The sequence below is a fragment of the Heteronotia binoei genome, chromosome 18 (assembly GCF_032191835.1).
Source record: "Heteronotia binoei isolate CCM8104 ecotype False Entrance Well chromosome 18, APGP_CSIRO_Hbin_v1, whole genome shotgun sequence".
NCBI lineage: Eukaryota > Metazoa > Chordata > Lepidosauria > Squamata > Gekkonidae > Heteronotia > Heteronotia binoei.
This window is the reverse complement of record NC_083240.1, coordinates 8,961,993-8,979,514: the sequence shown is the minus strand read 5'-3', so window position 1 is coordinate 8,979,514 and position 17,522 is coordinate 8,961,993. Positions and strand designations below refer to the sequence as shown.

General features: G+C 48.1%; 1 protein-coding gene across 1 annotated transcript in view; it reads left to right on the top strand.

The window, feature by feature from the left end:
• The window catches only part of C18H1orf159 (chromosome 18 C1orf159 homolog), a 60,753-nt gene extending 48,892 nt beyond the window's left edge, over positions 1-11,861 (top strand). Inside the window, exons 7-9 of the mRNA XM_060259353.1 lie at positions 3,862-3,887; positions 5,475-5,502; positions 9,229-11,861. Of these exons, the coding sequence (XP_060115336.1) occupies positions 3,862-3,887; positions 5,475-5,502; positions 9,229-9,323 (149 nt within the window). The 3' untranslated portion in view covers positions 9,324-11,861. The remainder of the gene's footprint in view (positions 1-3,861; positions 3,888-5,474; positions 5,503-9,228) is intronic.
• The last annotated feature ends 5,661 nt before the right edge of the window (positions 11,862-17,522 follow it).

The following is a 17,522-nucleotide window of genomic DNA, read 5'->3' as shown; positions in this document are numbered from 1 at the left end:
GGGTGGGATATAAATCCAATATCTTCATCTACTTCACAGGGTGTCTGTTGTGGGGGGGAAGGGAAAGGAGATTGTGAGCCGCTCTGAGACTCTTCGGAGTGAAGGGCGGGATATAAGTCCAATATCTTCTTCTATCAGAAGTGGAACATGAACCTACGACTCCCCAGAACTGCTGCAGGGGGTGACTTTTGAGTTAAAAAAAAAAAAAAAGGTTTTGAGAACAAAGAATTTGGATATTTTAATGTCATCCTATTGGATAATTTGTATTTAGCATTTATAGAAGAAGGGATAAGAACTAAATATTTCTTTTCAAAAATTCATTGTTCATAGTAATTTGGCTGTGAGGTTTGTTGATTTGTGTTCCTGTCTCCAGGAGCTGGCATTCAGTGGAAGATCGAAAAAGCCCAGCAGGAACTCATTTGCCTAGGCCACACGCCCCTGACGTTACCATTGTGTCATAGAAAAAAAGGGGGCTCCTTGAGTTTAAGCAAAACTATAATAGAAGAAACGTCAGGGTGAAATTCTACTATCAAAACATTTATATGTAATAGGAAAAATCTTTTGGCCTCTACTTTTGAGTAGACTCTACTTCTAAATAATCTAAGATGAACAAGATAAATGTGCACAAAGGCACTTTAATATTCCAAAGCTTCTACTTTTGTTTAAATATGGAATATGCAATATGAAACCCAAGAGTGCACGCATGCACTTTAATATTCCAAAGCTTCTATCTTTAAACAGATTGCAATATGAAATACAAGAGTGCATGCAGGCACTTTAATATTCCAAAGCTTCTACCTTTAAACAGACTGCACTATGAAACACCAGAGTGCACGCAGGCACTTAGATATAACCTCTTTTCTCAAACAGGCTGCACTAAAATGAATTCAAACAGTCTGCAGAAAAATCAATCGGAGTGCATGCAGGCACTTTTTTTGTGTTTAAAACAACTTATTATGATGTAATATATTGTAGTAGCATATTATCGTTTGTTATTAAAAGTTAATTCACATATATCACATTTTCGCCACCCCACCACCCTTTTTGAAGGCACTTTTTGAAGGTTAAGAGTCTGCTATCGACTCAGAGCGATAATGCTGCAGTACTGCAGTCGGAGCCCTCTGCTCACAACCTGATTTCGATCCTTGCAGAAGCTGGTTCAGGTAGCCGACTCCAGGTTGACTCAGCCTTCCATCCTGCTGGGGAGAAAGCGTAGATGACTGTGGAAGACAGTGGCAAACCACCCTGTAAAAAGTCTGCCGTGAAAACATTATGAAAGCAGCGTCACCCCAGAGTCGGAAATGACTGGTGCTTGCACAGGGGACTACCTTTTTTATTGACTCATAAACCAGAATCATGAGAAAGCAGTCTGTGATGAATTCTTTCATCCAGGTTGTACGCAGGTCCTTTTAAGAAACAAATTATCCCACTTCACAGTCGTGCATGTTCAGTCCACTATTGTTTCAGTGAGGTGTGGGATAAAGAATAAGTTCATCCTCATTAAGCCAGTCCACGTTAGCCAGTGTCAAACAGTTTCAAGGCTGATGGCTTTTAAGTGGAACCCAAAAATCCTGTCTCTTCCTCACAAAGCTCTAGCTCATTCTTTGTAAAGACGGAGCGGGTTCTCCTAGAGACGTTTCTTCTATTTTAGTCACCATTGTTTCACATAGGGCTTTTTTGTAGGGAAAAAATCCCAGCAGGAACTCATCTGCATATTAGGTCACACCCCCTGATGCCAAGAGAGCCGGAGCTGCGTTCCTGCTCAAAAAAAGCCCTGGTTATCATCACCAATAAACTGCCATAGACCAATTTACTTTGAACCCTTTGCAAGAGCCCAATAACTTGCTGGGCGAGACCAAAGGTCCATGAGTCCAGTATTCCATTTCCAATAGCACTTAGCTGAGTCTCTCTTGGACACTCACAAGCTGACTGTGAAAGTGAAGACTGTTGCAGAATTACTTATGTACACCTCACTGTACCCTCAGTGACCCACACCCAAAACAACCTGCAGTTATCAGAAGGCTAGTAAAGGTAAAGGTAGTCCCCTGTGCAAGCACCAGTCATTTCCAACTCTGGGGTGACATTGCTTTCACAATGTTTTCACGGCAGACTTTTTACAGAGTGGTTTGCCATTGCCTTCCCCAGTCATCTACACTTTCCCCCCCAGCAAGCTGGGTACTCATTTTACCGACCTCGGAAGGATGGAAGTCTGAATCAACCTTGAGCCGGCTACCTGAACCCAGCTTCTGCCAGGATCAAACTCAGGTCATGAGCAGAGGGCTCCGACTGCAGTACTGTAACATTCCCACTCTGCGCCACGGGGCTACCTTTAAAAATGGTACAGTCATTGAAATGCACACTACCCCGTAAAAAGTCTGCCGTGAAAACGTTGTGAAAGCAACGTCGCCCCAGAATCGGAAACGACTGGTGCTTGCACAGGGGACCTTTCCTTTCCTTGCCATTGCCTTCCCCAGTCATCTACACTTTCCCCCCAGCAAGCTGGGTACTCATTTTACCAACCTCGGAAGGATGGAAGTCTGAATCAACCTTGAGCCGGCTACCTGAACCCAGCTTCTGCCGGGATCAAACTCAGGTCATGAGCAGAGGGCTCCGACTGCAGTACTGCAGCTTTACCACTCTGCGCCACGGGGCTCTTGAGAAGGCTAATACACATGTAATAACCGATAAGCTTTATGTACACCTCACTGTACCCTCAGTGACCCACACCCAAAACAGGTTTCTTTTTTCCAGACAGAAGGCTTAATAATATATATATAGGAAAAGCAAAGCAATCAGATAAGATTAGTACATTTCAGAAAACAGCTACACAGTTACAGAAGATAGTCAAGCATAAAGCATATTTCTGCAGTCAAGCATAGAGCATAGTTCTTACAGAAAGCCTAAGTCCCAAGATCCATTTGTTTGGAACGACCAGCATAGAGACAGTCTCCTGTCTCTATCCAAGTCAGATCAGGCTGAAATCAACAAAGGCTTCTTAATTTCAGGGCTTGAGCAGCGTAGAGGTCCCCTGCCTCTTCCCCAGCAGCTTCTGTTCAAAAACCCGGGGTAGATACGGCATTATCCCCGGAAAACTTTATCGCTTATCTCTATTTCTTTGTCATCTTATCATATACATCAACTACATTCCAGCACCCCAGCTGCACCTTACAGATGGCCAGTCATCTGTTACTCTTACCAGTTCCTGTGCATACCAAATAAGGATATTCCTGTCCTGAGACAGCTTTCAGCTTTCACCCACTGACCTAGATTCTCGGCCTATGAGTGCTTGAACCCTTGATGGCCAGTTTCCATAATTAGCCAATTAATTTCATAAAGAGGGCCAACCCAACAGAAATCCTACTGCAAAGACCTTCGAGTGTTGTCCGTCCCCTGCATCCAGTTAGGGAACTCGGATCATGCTCCATTCTTGCTGTTAAGTGCGCTTGCATGGCCGTTGTAGCACATGAACGCTGATGTAAAAGGCACCAGCTGGATTCGAACCCCAACCAGCAAGATGCCCCTCGGAAGCCCACTGTCTTTCTCCTGTTTTCGTTTCCAGCATCTACTATTCAAAGATAGACTGCCTCTGCACAAGGGGGCGCTATGTGACCGTCTCTGGCTCACAGCTGCTGAATTGTTTTTTGTTTGCTTGGATTTTAATGCCAGTGGCCGTTGTCGTGTTTTATGGAAGGGAGTTCTGTAAGGTGTCGTATTGCAAAAAACGACACCTGATTCCGCAGCCTTCAATAAACATCCAGCTCCAGGCGGTCTCGTCTGCAATGCTTGCAACTAAAACACTCCCCCTTAGCCAGTCTCAAAGCCACTAAATACTTTTCTTGTGTTCTGTTCCAACCGTTTCAGGATCTGTTGTGCAGTCTGCTGAAACAGTAAGTTTAAAAAAAAAAAATCTTCCATTGACCTAATGTATTTTCTTGTCCATCCCTGCGTATTTACTTATTCTACAGACTTCACTTCTTGGGTGATCTATTTTGGCTAGTTCTGATTGTCTTGGTTGGGATTGTTTTGTCTTGGCTGTTCTTGTTAGTGTACATAGCAAAATATTCTGAAACACATGTGTTTTCATTTTGAGATACTCTCTGTCCTGGACATATACTTGGCTCCAAATTGCATGTAGAGTATACTTTCCTTGAACCAGGCAAGCAGGAGCTCACAGGAGCACAGCTCCTGAACCTTTCTGAGGGCTCCCTGTCTTCCTCCCCACCTACTTTTTCCATTGACTAGTAGGTGCAGCTGCATAACAATCCCTGGATTAGGAGAGTGGGCAGCCAGCTAGACATCAGGGGTTTTGCCATGCCCCCAGCAGCCCTCATAAACCCCTGGAGAAGCTCGTGCCATCCTTTCTCCACTTATGTGATTTTGGAAGTGGGTGGCTTGCTGGCCTTTTGACTGGGGGGAGGGCGGCCCAGAAGAGCCCCAGGGAAGCGAGGCCTGCTTGGGCTGGCTGGATCTCTAGCCAACCCAAGCAGGCCTCGCTTCCCTGGGGCTCTCCTTTCTTGCATCGGGTTGCTTTTGGCTGGGGGGGGGGGAGAACAGGTGACATATGCTAATGAATTATACTAATGAACTCTGCCACCTATTTTTCTACAAAACGACCCCTGAACACAAGTATATGACTGGGGTGGAAGATGTTTGAAAATGAGGACTCTATATTTTATCCCTGCTTTTGGTCTCTGAGATTTCTTATAAAATCATTTTTAATTGGCCCTGTTTTCAGTATTCATTGTGCTGTCTGGAGCTAATGTGCAAAATATGCATCTGACCACCAAGGAAAGCCAAATTGGCAGAAACGTGTATGGTCTTGGTCACATGCGTTTTCTGCTTGATTCCTGCGTATGATTTTATCCTGTTTTGAGGCTACCGTTGGGCCTATATCTGGTTTTTTATCTTAATTTGTAATAAATATTTTGGTATATTTGATAATATTTGTTGTACTTTTTGAATTGATATTATTTGACCTTTCTATTTGTGGTAATTAACCGTTTGGTTTCTTAATTTATCTCAAATGTTAATTCCTGGTCATCTTACAGGCAGACCTCCATATCAGGGGTGGCCAATGGGAGCGCTCCAGATGTTTTTTGCCTACAACCCCCATCAGCCCCAGCCAGCATGCTGGGGCTGATGGGAGTTGTAGGCAAAAAACATCTGGAGTGCTACCGTTGGCCACCCCTGCTTTATATTGTTTTGGTCAATAAATTAAATTAGCGCTTGGCAGTGAGGTAAAAGTACCAGTTGTAGGAGGTAAAAGTGAGGTAAAAGTACCAGTTGTAGACTAAATTAGCGCTTGGCAGTGAGGTAAAAGTACCAGTTGTAGGAGGACCGTGCCATTTTTTTCCATGTTAAATTGGCTCTTCATTGCACCCGGGAAGCTCAAAAGAGACATTTTATCTCGCGTTTAGTTGAAAACTTGCCATCTTCAAACTGCACAGACCCCAATTTTTCTTCTGTCTTCACAGGCGTCAATGTTATCTCCACCTTCTTCAGGTAAGAGTTCCTCAGGCTTGCAGCACTGAGCTTCCAATTAAGCCTGCCGTCAAACTCTGCGGCAAGAAATAACGAAACAAAAAAAAAAAAACCCACCACCTTACTTAAAAATAGTCCCTTTAAATATATATGCTTTCAGGATGCCCTTCGTGGAAATGCCGATTTTGGTTTGTTTCTTTTTTTAGAAGCTCTCACATTGTCTACAGAGCGAAGAGAAGGGGGGGGAACCATCTTGACAGTGTCTACAGCATTAATGCTGCTAATCAGGCTTCTCTCCCGCGGTAAAAGGGGAAGTTATATTGCCTCATGAAAGGTTCTTTTTTCCCCTCTCCCTTAACTGCATATTTGGCACTTAAGGAGATACGGTTTAAAAATAGATGGCTTTCAAGCAGCGAACAATTTTTATAGGTGCTTGAAAAAAGAGAAAATTGCGGAGCTTGGTTGATGGGGGGCTGCTGACGGCTGAGGTGATTCCGAAGGCTCCCAGGTGGCTCGTTGTCAGTCTTGGTAGATTGAAATGTGCCGCACCACTCAAATTACAAGGGGTGATGTGATTTCATCCCACCCTTTCCCTTCCTTTATCGGATACTTGTAATAAGCATTTGGGATTCAAGATCGGCCTTTTAAAAAGTGTATCCCAAAGTGCATTGTCTGTTCAGGAGATCTGTCTTTCCCGCAAATTTTTCCCATTAGGAGTCCTTTCCTTGGTATGAAGTTCCAGAAATCACTTCAATGACAGGCGGATTGTTCTGTCTACGACATCGAGGAGGTGTGGCTTATTTTCCCCACCCTCTTTCAGATTGTTTCTTTATAGTCCCCCTTTCTCACTTGGACTCAAGGCAGATGATGGGATTAGGCAGGGCTTTTTTTGTAGCAGGAGCTCCTTTGCATATTAGGCCACACCCCCTGATGTAGCCAATCCTCCGAAAGCGTACACAGCTCTTATTACAGGGCCTACTGTAAGCTCCAGGAGGATTGGCTACATCAGGAGGTGTGGCCTAATATGCAAAGGAGCTCCTGCTACAAAAAAAGCCCTGGGATTAGGATTTAGAACATAAGAGAAGCCATGTTGGATCAGGCCAATGGCCCATCCAGTCCAATTCTCTGTGTCACAGAAGAACATAAGAGAAGCCATGTTGGATCAGGCCAATGGCCCATCCAGTCCAATTCTCTGTGTCACATAAGAACATAAGAGAAGCCATGTTGGATCAGGCCAGTGGCCCCTCCAGTCTAACACTCTTTGTCACATAAGAACATAAGAGAAGCCATGTTGGATCAGGCCAATGGCCCATCCAGTCCAACACTCTGTGTCACAGAAGAACATAAGAGAAGCCATGTTGGATCAGGCCAATGGCCCATCCAGTCCAACACTCTGTGTCACAGAAGAACATAAGAGAAGCCATGTTGGATCAGGCCAATGGCCCATCCAGTCCAACACTCTGTGTCACAGAAGAACATAAGAGAAGCCATGTTGGATCAGGCCAATGGCTCATCCAGTCCAACACTCTGTGTCACAGAAGAACATAAGAGAAGTCATGCTGGATCAGGCCAGTGGCCCATCCAGTCCAACACTCTGTGTCACAGAAGAACATAAGAGAAGCCATGTTGGATCAGGCCAATGGCCCATCCAGTCCAACACTCTGGGTCACATAAGAACATAAGAGAAGCCATGTTGGATCAGGCCAATGGCCCATCCAGATCAACACTCTGTGTCACATAAGAACATAAGAGAAGCCCTGTTGGATCAGGCCAGTGGCCCCTCCAGTCCAACACTCTGCGTCACATAAGAACATAAGAGAAGCCCTGTTGGATTAGGCCAGTGGCCCATCCAGTCCAACACTCTGCGTCACATAAGAACATAAGAGAAGCCCTGTTGGATCAGGCCAGTGGCCCCTCCAGTCCAACACTCTGCGTCACATAAGAACATAAGAGAAGCCATGTTGGATCAGGCCAATGGCCCATCCAGTCCAACACTCTGTGTCACAGAAGAACATAAGAGAAGCCATGTTGGATCAGGCCAATGGCCCATCCAGTCCAACACTCTGTGTCACAGAAGAACATAAGAGAAGCCATGTTGGATCAGGCCAATGGCCCATCCAGTCCAACACTCTGTGTCACAGAAGAACATAAGAGAAGCCATGTTGGATCAGGCCAATGGCCCATCCAGTCCAACACTCTGTGTCACAGAAGAACATAAGAGAAGCCATGTTGGATCAGGCCAATGGCCCATCCAGTCCAATTCTCTGTGTCACACAGTGGCCAAAAACACCAGCATTGTAGAAATGGCCAGAAGTCTAAATACAGAATGTTACTTTTCAATTTAATTTTAATTTAATTTTTCGATTTATACCCCGCCCTATCTCGCAAGCGGGCTCTGGGCGGCTTACAACATTAAAACCTTACAGAAACATTAAACAAACCAAGCTTGAAGCAAAACCTAAGTATAAACATGACACATTAAATGAGACAAAATTCCATAGCAGGATCCTAAGCTTCAACGAGCTATACACAGCAGTATTAACCACAGTACCTATCTTAATGCTGCCAGTGTATTTTTAAAGAATTAATTTTATTAGAACGACATAAAATGTCTTAAATAAGCTACAGGCATGAGGTATATGCGAACTGGGTGGTGAGAACCATAGAGGATTGTGAGGCTGGGCAAGTGGGCATCAACGTGGCAAATGAGGTTCAATGTGGCCAAGCGCAAAGTAATATCCTAATTATATAAATACAAGTTGATGGGGTGTGAACTGGCAGAGACTGACCAAGAGAGAGATCTTGGGGTCGTGGTAGATAACTCACTGAAAATGTCAAGACCGTGTGCAATTGCAATAAAAAAGGCCAACGTCATGCTGGGAATTATTAGGAAGGGAATTGAAAACAAATCAGCCAGTATCATAACCCCTCGGTATAAATCAATGGTGCAGCCTCATTTGGAGTACTTTGTACAGTTCTGGTCACCGCACCTTTAAAAAAAATATTATAGCATTGGAAAAAGTTCAGAAAAGGGCAACTGGAATGATTAAAGGGTTGGAACACATTCCCTATGAAGAAAGATTAAAATGCTTGGAGCTCTTTAGCTTGGAAAAACATCGACTGCGAGGTGACATGATAGAGGTTTACAAAATTATGCCTGGGATAGAGAAGGCAGAGAAAGAAGTACTTTTCTCCTTTTCTCACAATATGAGAACTCGTGGGCATTCAATGAAATTGCTGAGCAGTTTGGTTAGAACTGATAAAAGGAAGTCCTTCACCCAAAGCATGATTAACACATGGAATTCACTGCCGCAGGAGGTGGTGGCGGCTATAAGCATAGACAGCTTCAAGAGGGGATTGGATCAACATATGGGGTAGAGGTCCATCAGTGGCTATTAGCCACCATGTATTGTTGGAACTCTCTGTCTGGGGCAAGTGATGCTCCGTATTCTTGGTGCTTGGGGGGGGGGGGCACAGTGGGAGGGCTTCTAGTGTCCTGGCCCCACTGGTGGACCTCCTGATGGCACTTGGGTTTTTTTGGCCACTGTGTGACACAGAGTGTTGGACTGGCCTGGCCATTGACGTGGCTTCTCTTATGTTCCTAACTGTCAAAGCAAATTAATTTCTTCCCTTTCTCAACGTTAACTTCCCCCGCAAAATAGTTTTGGATTAAGTTGGTCCCTCCCCCCCCCCCCGCCCCCCAAAGAGCTCGTAATAACAAGATTGTCTTTGTGTCAATCATCGCAGTGCGCAAGCCCCGATACGTCAGGAGAGACCGATCGCTCATGACATCCGGCGCCAGCACGGCCATCTCTGCAGAAACGAGGGTCAGCAACGTTTAGGGGGTGGTATTGTGCTCCCCCCCCCAAGATTTATGAATACTGGCACAGCTGAAGAAATGCGCACCCCAGCTCCAGGAAAGTGCCGGGAACAACACCTGAAGTAGCTAGAAATGGGGGGGAAATTGAGCCGGTCTGTCTACAGAGAACGGGCTTGGGTCAGCAAGCAGAGAACGAAGAAGAAAGGTGAAAACGGAGTTTCTCTTCAGGTGAGAGCCAAGCCAGGGAGCGGCTCTTGGCGGGTCCGCTGAGCCACTTCGCCTTTTGGAATTGCCGTGGTCCAGCAAGAGAATCTGCTCCTTTTGGGGGACGCTGCAAGCACAGCAGACTACTTCCTCGGGGCCACCATCGTCTCTCCGGCCGCCAACGAAGAGGCCTCAGTCGGGTCCAGCGATGCCATTGGGCAGGCTTGCCAAGCAGTGCCCGGTTCCCCCCCCCCCCTTCATGAACACAAAGTGCCACGTTCCGATGCTTGCGGGAGGCGTTGAGTGTCTCTGACATAAAGATGCCACGTGCCCCAGCCGGAGACCACTCCGCCTACGCGATACTCCCTTCCCCGAGTTGCTTCTAAGTTTGGGTTCGAACGAGGCCTTTAAGCGCCCGTCAGCGCTGGCCATCGGCTGAGCCCTGAGCCGACGAGAACAGTGTTGTTTCTTTCCGCCTCTCCCTTTTAAACCTGCACTTCAGGAGGGCGAGAATTCCTCTTCTGGGCAAGACGGACCTCAGGTTGCGCAGATGACTGCTTTAATTCTCTAGGGGTGGGTCTACTAAGTACAGCGGGGGATGCTTGTGAAACTGTAGACCCTCCTTTTCCCTCCCCCCAGGTAAGCAAAGGTGGGGCGCTTTTGATTGGTTGTTTGCCTCTTTTGGGGGGGGGGCCGAATTTGAGTGAATGAAATGTTGGTCCAGGCTGAGAGTATCTCTAGCAGCCTCTGATCCCTAGACAGGGAGGAAATTCGAACGCTGGCATGGTTGATCCATTTCTGTGTTTCCTTTTCATTTTCCTCCTCCATGGCCACCCTAGACAAGGCCAGGTGCCTCTCAGTTTCTGCTGGTTCATGCTCAGGCAGTTTGGGGACAGCCCTCTGCCGAAGCCCTCTTCTCTTTTAGACTGCCTTGTGCACAGATTCTGCAGCCTGAATTCTTCCCCGCTTGCCTCCTTCCGAAACTGAATGGGGGTCCTTGCTGTCCCTACAGAGGAGGCTTTGGGGGTCCAGGGTCACACAAAGACATTCTTTTTTGTCACGGGAATCTTTTTTTGATGACATTTTGTTAAAAAAAAGCTCCTTTTTTTTGGCGACTGGAATTCCTCTTCCAGACAGCAGCAGCATCCTCTGTTTTTAATGTTTTTAAAGCGTTTATCTAGGCGGGGCCAAGCAGGGGGGAATAAAACCAGCAAGGTAAAAGCAGCAAGAGTTCCGCGAGCGACAGACGCCACGTGCCAACGTCGAGATCGGGAACGACACCCGGGCCTCCAGCCGAGGCATTTCCAAATTATTTGCATGGTTGTCTCCGGCATCGTTCCCCCACCACCACCCAAAGGCAGAGGAGGGCAATCAGACCTTTTTCCTGGGCTCTACCGCTTTGGGCCGTTGGTGAGGGTCCACGTGGCCGAACAGTTCTGAAGACAAATAACGTGGAAGGAGAGACTCTAGCTCAGTTAGCTCCACGGCACGCGGGTGGGAACGTGGCTGCCTGAAGCGGTGCGATCCAGACCCACCTTCGCCGCCACCTCCGCTCTTCACGAAGTGGACTTCCGTAGGGCCGGGAAAACCTTCCCACCCGAAGGTCGCCGGTCTGGTTGTGGGAGAGAACGGCCTCATCCTTTGCATGCACACGTCTGCAGCTTTCTCTCCAGCATAGGTGCCACGTCTGGCTGGTGGCGTTTGTTTATTATTTCATTCCCACGTATCCTTTTGACTCTTATCTCCTTGGCCCGCTTGCATTTTCCCCCACATCGCTTTTTTGTTTCCCCCCAGCCGGGAATTTCAGTGGGGGAGCGCCGGCGGAGGAGGCTCGCAAACTTCCGAGGAGGCGCAATCGCCATGCAACAAAAGCGTGCGAAGGAATGGCAGCTGGAGGAGATGGGGGAGTAGTCTTCTCTCAAACAGAAGCCAATTCTTTCTTAAGTTGGGGTTTTGGGGGGGGGGGGAGTAAGACACAATTTTGACACGAGCCCTTGCCCTGTCCAAGTTGCCCTCGAAAGCTGTGTGTGGATCTCACCCCTCCCTTGTAGGTCATGCAAGATCTGTGTGGTGTTTTTCTCAAGGGGGAAGTTTTACTGTGTTAAAAGTGGGGCGTGTGTGTGTGCGTGTGTGTGTGTTCCATGTCATTGGAAGCAGGGGAAGCCGTGTCCCTTTGCCAGTCTCAGGTGGGGAAGTGGCCACAGCGTGCCCCTCGACTCTTTATCACTGGGTAGGATCAGCTGCTAAATGTTTCTTTTGCACTCCTGTGTCAAAATGCAGAAAATGTTGTATATTTTGGTCCTGTCTTTTTTTTTTACTCCCCCCCCCCCATCTTTAATAAAAAAAGCACACCAAAGCCAAAGTTTGGGTGGATTCATTTGGGAATGAGGGGTTTAATACAATGGTCCCCAATCTTTTTGGCACCAGCGACCGGTTTTGTGGAAGACAATTTTTCCACAGACCTGGTTGGGGGTGGGGACACAATGGTTTCAGGATGATACAACTGTGCACTTCATTTCTATTAGTTTGGTGTGATGCTTAAGTGCGCGGACTCTTATCTGAGAGAACTGGGTTTGATTCCCCCCCCCTCCACTTGCACCTGCTGGAATGGCCTTGGGGCAGCCATAGTGGTTAAGTGCGCAGACTCTTATCTGGGAGAACCGGGTTTGATTCCCCACTCCTCCCCTTGCAGCTGCTGGAATGGCCTTGAGTCAGCCATAGCTCTGGCAGAGCTGTCCTTGAAAGGGCGGCTTCTGGGAGAGCTCTCTCAGCCCCACCCTCCTCACCGGGTGTCTGTTGTGGGGGAGGAAGAGAAAGGAGATTGTGAGCAGCTCTGAAACTCTGAGATTCAGAGTGGCAGGGGGGGAGGATATAAATCCAATGTCGTCTTATTGTTATTATTTACTACATTGTAATATATAATGAAATAATTATACAACTCACGGCCCAGTTGCTAATAGGCCACGGCCCGGTGCTGGTCCATGGACCGGGGGTTGGGGACCCCTGGTTTAATAAACACCTGACCTAACCGGGATGGCCTCGGGCAAGGGTAGCCAAACTGTGGCTCGGGAGCCACATTTGCCTCTCAAAGCCCCCACCGCCCCATTGGTCAGGTTGAAGAAAGCATTTGTTTCTTTAAATTTCTCCAAGTCAAGCCAGCCGGCGGCTTAGAGAATGCATCGAAAAGGTGAAGTTACTTTCTTCCCACCTCTCCCCCCCCCCCGCATCTATTTGCTTTCTTTCTATCTACCTTTCCATCCTTTCAGCTCTCAGACATCTCGACGCTCACGTCTCGCGGCTCTCAGACATCTGACGTTGATTCCGTGCGGCTCTTACATTAAGCAAGTTTAGCCACCCCTGGCCTGGGTGTTGCGCCATCTCCGAAACGAAGCAGGGTCAGCCCCGGTCAGTACTCGGAGAGAGACCAGCAAGGGAGTCCAGGGTTGCTGCGCAAAGGCCAGGCAGCGACAAGAAGCCGCCTCTGTTCATCTCTTGCTTCGAAGACTCGGCAGAGTTGTTGTTAAGCGGGCTGCAGCTGGATACTGCATTCCACGGCCAGTCTGCTTGCGGAACAGAATCCGTTTCTTGGGAGCTCTTCTTACGCCCTCCCTCTTCTAGACTGCAGAGCTGAAGCTCAAAAGCACCTTTCAGGAATAGGAACTGACACCGTACGAGCGCTTCAGAGTGAAGCTACAGCACGTGAAAGGGTGTTTTGTTTTCTTTGCCGGCAAGAGCATTCAACCGCTTGTAGGGTGAACTGGTATAGTTGAAGGGGTGGGGAGAATCAGACATGTATCTGTCTTCCTCTGCCGTCTTTCCTAACAGTTCTCTGAATGGGCTGTGGCTGTCCCACACGAAGCTCCAAAGCCAATAGAAATATCTTTCTTTAGGATCAACTAGCATAGAATCATAGAGTCAGAAGCGGCCTCCAGGGTCACTAGTCCAACCCCCTGCGCAATGCGGGAAACTCACAGATACCTCCCCCTAAATTCACAGGATCTTCATTGCTGCATCTAGCCCCTGTTTCAAAACCTCCAAGGAAAGAGAGCCCACCACCTCCCAAGGAAGCCTGTTCCACCGAGGAGCCGCTCTTAACAGTCAGGAAGTTCTTCCTAAAGCTGAGCCTGAAGCATGTCCCAAAGCTTTGGAGCTCTCAAGGCCTCATTGGTGATGAGATGTTTATAAGAACATAGGAGAAGCTGTGTTGGATCAGACCAGTGGCCCCTCCAGGCCAACACTCTCACACCATGGCCAAAAAAAAACCCAGGTGAAAAACCTCCTACTCTTTTAAGGTGTTATGCAGCCTTTAACACAGTCAAACTCTGTGCAAAAGAATTTCAGGTGGTATGGAGAGCTGCAAGGTTTAAAAAGACAGCACTGGCGCTTCCTGCTTTGCAAACTTTTTTTTTTTTTTTTTTGAAGCTGCAGATTCACCTTGCCTCTAGCACGAGGCAGAGAGCAGTAGCCCAGTTCTATAAATCCAGCCTTCAGTCATGTGGCCTCCTGTCTAGGCTTCCCAATCCCCAGGTCCCAGCGGGGGATCCCCTGGTTTTACAGGCTTCCCCCCTCCCCCAGCCAGCTGGCCGGCGGCGGGGGAAGCTCCACCCCCATAGCCATTATGCACCTCCTGGAACGATCCCCATAGGGAATGATGGGGAATTGATCCGTGGGTGTCAGGGGCACTGAGGGGGCTGTTTTTTGAGGTAGAGGTGCCAAATTTTCAGTATAGCATCTAGTGCCTCTCCCCAAAATACCTCCCAAGTTTCAAAAAGATTGGACCAGGGGGTCCAATTCTATGAGCCCCAAAAGAAGGTGCCCCTACATTATTTTCTATGGAAGGAAGGCATTCTAAAAGGTGTGCTGTCCCTTTAAATGTGATGGCCAGAACTCCCTTGGAGTTCAATCATGCGTGACACACCCTGGCTCCGCCCCCAGTGTCTCCTGGCTCCACCCCCAAAGTCCCCAGATATTTCTTGAATTGGACTTGGCAACCCTACTCCTGTCCCCTAGAGGGCGCGATACCATTTTTTTACTGCCATCGCAGTAAATGGCTGTCATTTGTGTCTAGGGCAAAAGAGAGAGCGGATTGATTAGCAGCTCCTTCGACTCGCTTCACGAAAGGCCTTTGTCCTCTTACTTCAAAAGCAGGCAAAAGGAGCGTAGCAAGAGTTGGGTGCACTTGGGTTCAAAAGGCCAGGGGGCTAGCCACCTGCCCTGCTCTGCGCTGGATGGTCTAGGCTCGCCTGATCTCACCAGGCCTCGGAAACAAGGCATGTCTTGGTTAGAACTTGGAAGGGAGACCACCAAAGAACTCCAGCCACCTCCGTTCGTCTCTTATTTAGGAGGCCCCTGTGGCATTGCCATAAGTCGGTCGCAACCAATGTCCCCTCTAAGCTGCAGAGTCTTTTGAGCAAAGATTCTACTTTGTGAGCTACTGCTTAAGTTATTATTCGCTGGGGTCATCCTTCCTGAGCGAAGGCAAAAATCTGAGCTGGAGGCTAAAAATCAAGTGAGCTAGCTCGAAATAACTCAGCTTCCAGAGGACGCTGGTTGCAACCAGCGCTCCCTCTAAGCTGCAGAGCAAGAATTTTACTTTGTGAGCGGCTGGCATCAAAGTTGTGAGCTGCTGCATCCATTATTGTGCTCTGGGGTCATCGTTCCTGAGCTAAGGCAAAAATGTGTGAGCCGGAGGCTAAAAATCTGTGAGCTCGCTTACGCTAACTCAGCTTAGAGGGAATACTGGTTGCAACTTGAGGCTGCTTCCCACTACCTCCACCCTAGTCACCTTGACTATAAAAAAAAGGTTAAGGTTGTCCCCTGTGCAAGCACCAGTTGTTTCCGACTCTGGGGTGACGTTGCTTTCACAACATTTTCACAGATTTTTTACAGGGTGGTTTGCCATCGCCTCTCCAGTCATCTACGCTTTCCCCCAGCAAGCTGGGGACTCATTTTACTGACCTCGGAAAGATGGAAGGCTGAGTCAACCTCGAGCCAGTTACCTGAACCAGCTTCCGCCGGGATCGAACTCAGGTCGTGAGCAGAGCTTGGACTGTAGTACTGCAGCTTGCCCGTCTGCACCGCTGGGCTCATACCTTGACTATATATGATGGTTAAATAAAACCAGGTTTTGCTGCTCTTACGTTAACCATTGGAAGGGTAAGAAAGGGAGGTGAGCTGAAAACCTCTAACCTTCCTTCGCTGGAATCACCCCTTCTTTGCAAAAGCCGTCTTGTAATGATTAACCCAACCCAGAAGTTTTCGGGATCCCCTCCCACTGTGAAGGCTATATTGAATAGGGTTGCCAAGTCCAATTCAAGAAATATCTGGGGATTTTGGGGGTGGAGTCAGGAGACATTGGGGGCGGAGCCAGGAGCAAGGGTGTGACAAGCATAATTGAACTCCAAGGGAGTTCTGGCCATCACATTTAAAGGGGCAGCACACCTTTTAAAATGCCTTCCTTACATAGGAAATAATGAAGGACAGGAGCACCTTTTTGGGAGGCTCATAGAATTGGACCCCGTGGTCCAATCGTTTTGAAACTTTGGGGGTACTTTGGGGAGAGACACTAGATACTATACTGAAAATTTGGTGTCTCTATCTTAAAAAACAGCTCCTCCAGAGCCCCTGAAACCTCCAGATCAATTCCCCATTATACCCTATGAGAATCGATCTCCACATAGGGAATAATGAAGTGCTCAGCAGACGTTTCTGGCAACTCTAAAGCAAAGGATTGGCCTCTCTACTCACGAGTTGCAGCCAACTTCTTCCAAGTAACACAGACCCAGCATCCCAAGAGGAAGCCTTTCAATCGGAGACTGAAGCCTCCGGAGGTGGAAAGGCACATGGTCCTGTGGGGGCGGGGCTTCCTCCCACCGGCCAGCTGCCTGGGGGCGGGAAGGAGCCTGGGAAAGCAGAAGAACCCCCACCGGGACCTGGGGATTGGCAAGCCTAATATTGAAGCGTGTTGTCAACATTTAAGACGCTAGAACAATATTCACATCGATCCTGGTGGGGGAGCAGGAGAACCGCCGGCAGGGAGAGGATCAAAGAACCCGTGTATGGGTTTGTCAGTTAACCAGCTTGTGCCCGAACCTTCACGACCCCTGTCAACATGACAAGCGCCAAGTCCCCGCCATCGGGCGACTGCTTGAATGAACAGCAGTTTATGGTGAGCAGGAAACAAGGCCCTGCAGCATCTTGTTCTGCATACCTGAAAGAAGTTGTCTTGTTTTGAAGAAAAAAAACAGCCGTTGACATGAGCCGGCGGGGAGCGTGCGGCGCTGTGGCAAGCAATGTGACGGGCAAAATTGTCTTAAAGTAATAACTTGTAAAGGCGAGCACACGCCGCGAGGCTGATGCCCAATTACACGCTCTTCAAAATTTCTCCTGCCAGCATCCTGACACTCGGGCGAAAGCAAAACTGTTAGGGAAACACACACGCATCAAATATCCGACGCACCTCTGTGGCTCGTTGCGGCGGGAGTTTGCGGCAGCCTTTTCCAAAGCTGCTCTGGAACAAAATGACACGGCGCTTGTTGAAAGGGGGGTGTCATTTTGAGAATCAGCCTGCAAGCTATTTTGTCTGAACAAAGATTTCACTGAAGTGTATGTTGTGTTCACACATTTCGCCGAAGCCCAGCTGGCTGCAGAGCTGTTTGGATTAGGGGTGGGACGGTGGGGGGAGAGATGCCACAGTGGTCCTTGGAGCCTGGGTATATCTGCATGCTACGTTTCAGACACACTTCTATTTTTTTAGGAGGACGTCTGAAGAAGAGTTGGATTTATACCCCGCTTTTCACTACCCAAAGGGCCCTCAGAGCGACTTGCAATTGCCTTTCCCTTCCCCTCCCTACAATAGACACCCTGTGAGGTAGGTGGGGCTGAGAGAGCTTTGACAGAAACTGCTCTTGAGGGAACAGCTGTGTGAGAGCTCGTGACTGACTCAAGGTTACCCAGCTGGCTTCATGTGGAGGAGCGGGGGAATCAAACCCGGTTCTCCAGATCAGAGTCCACGCCA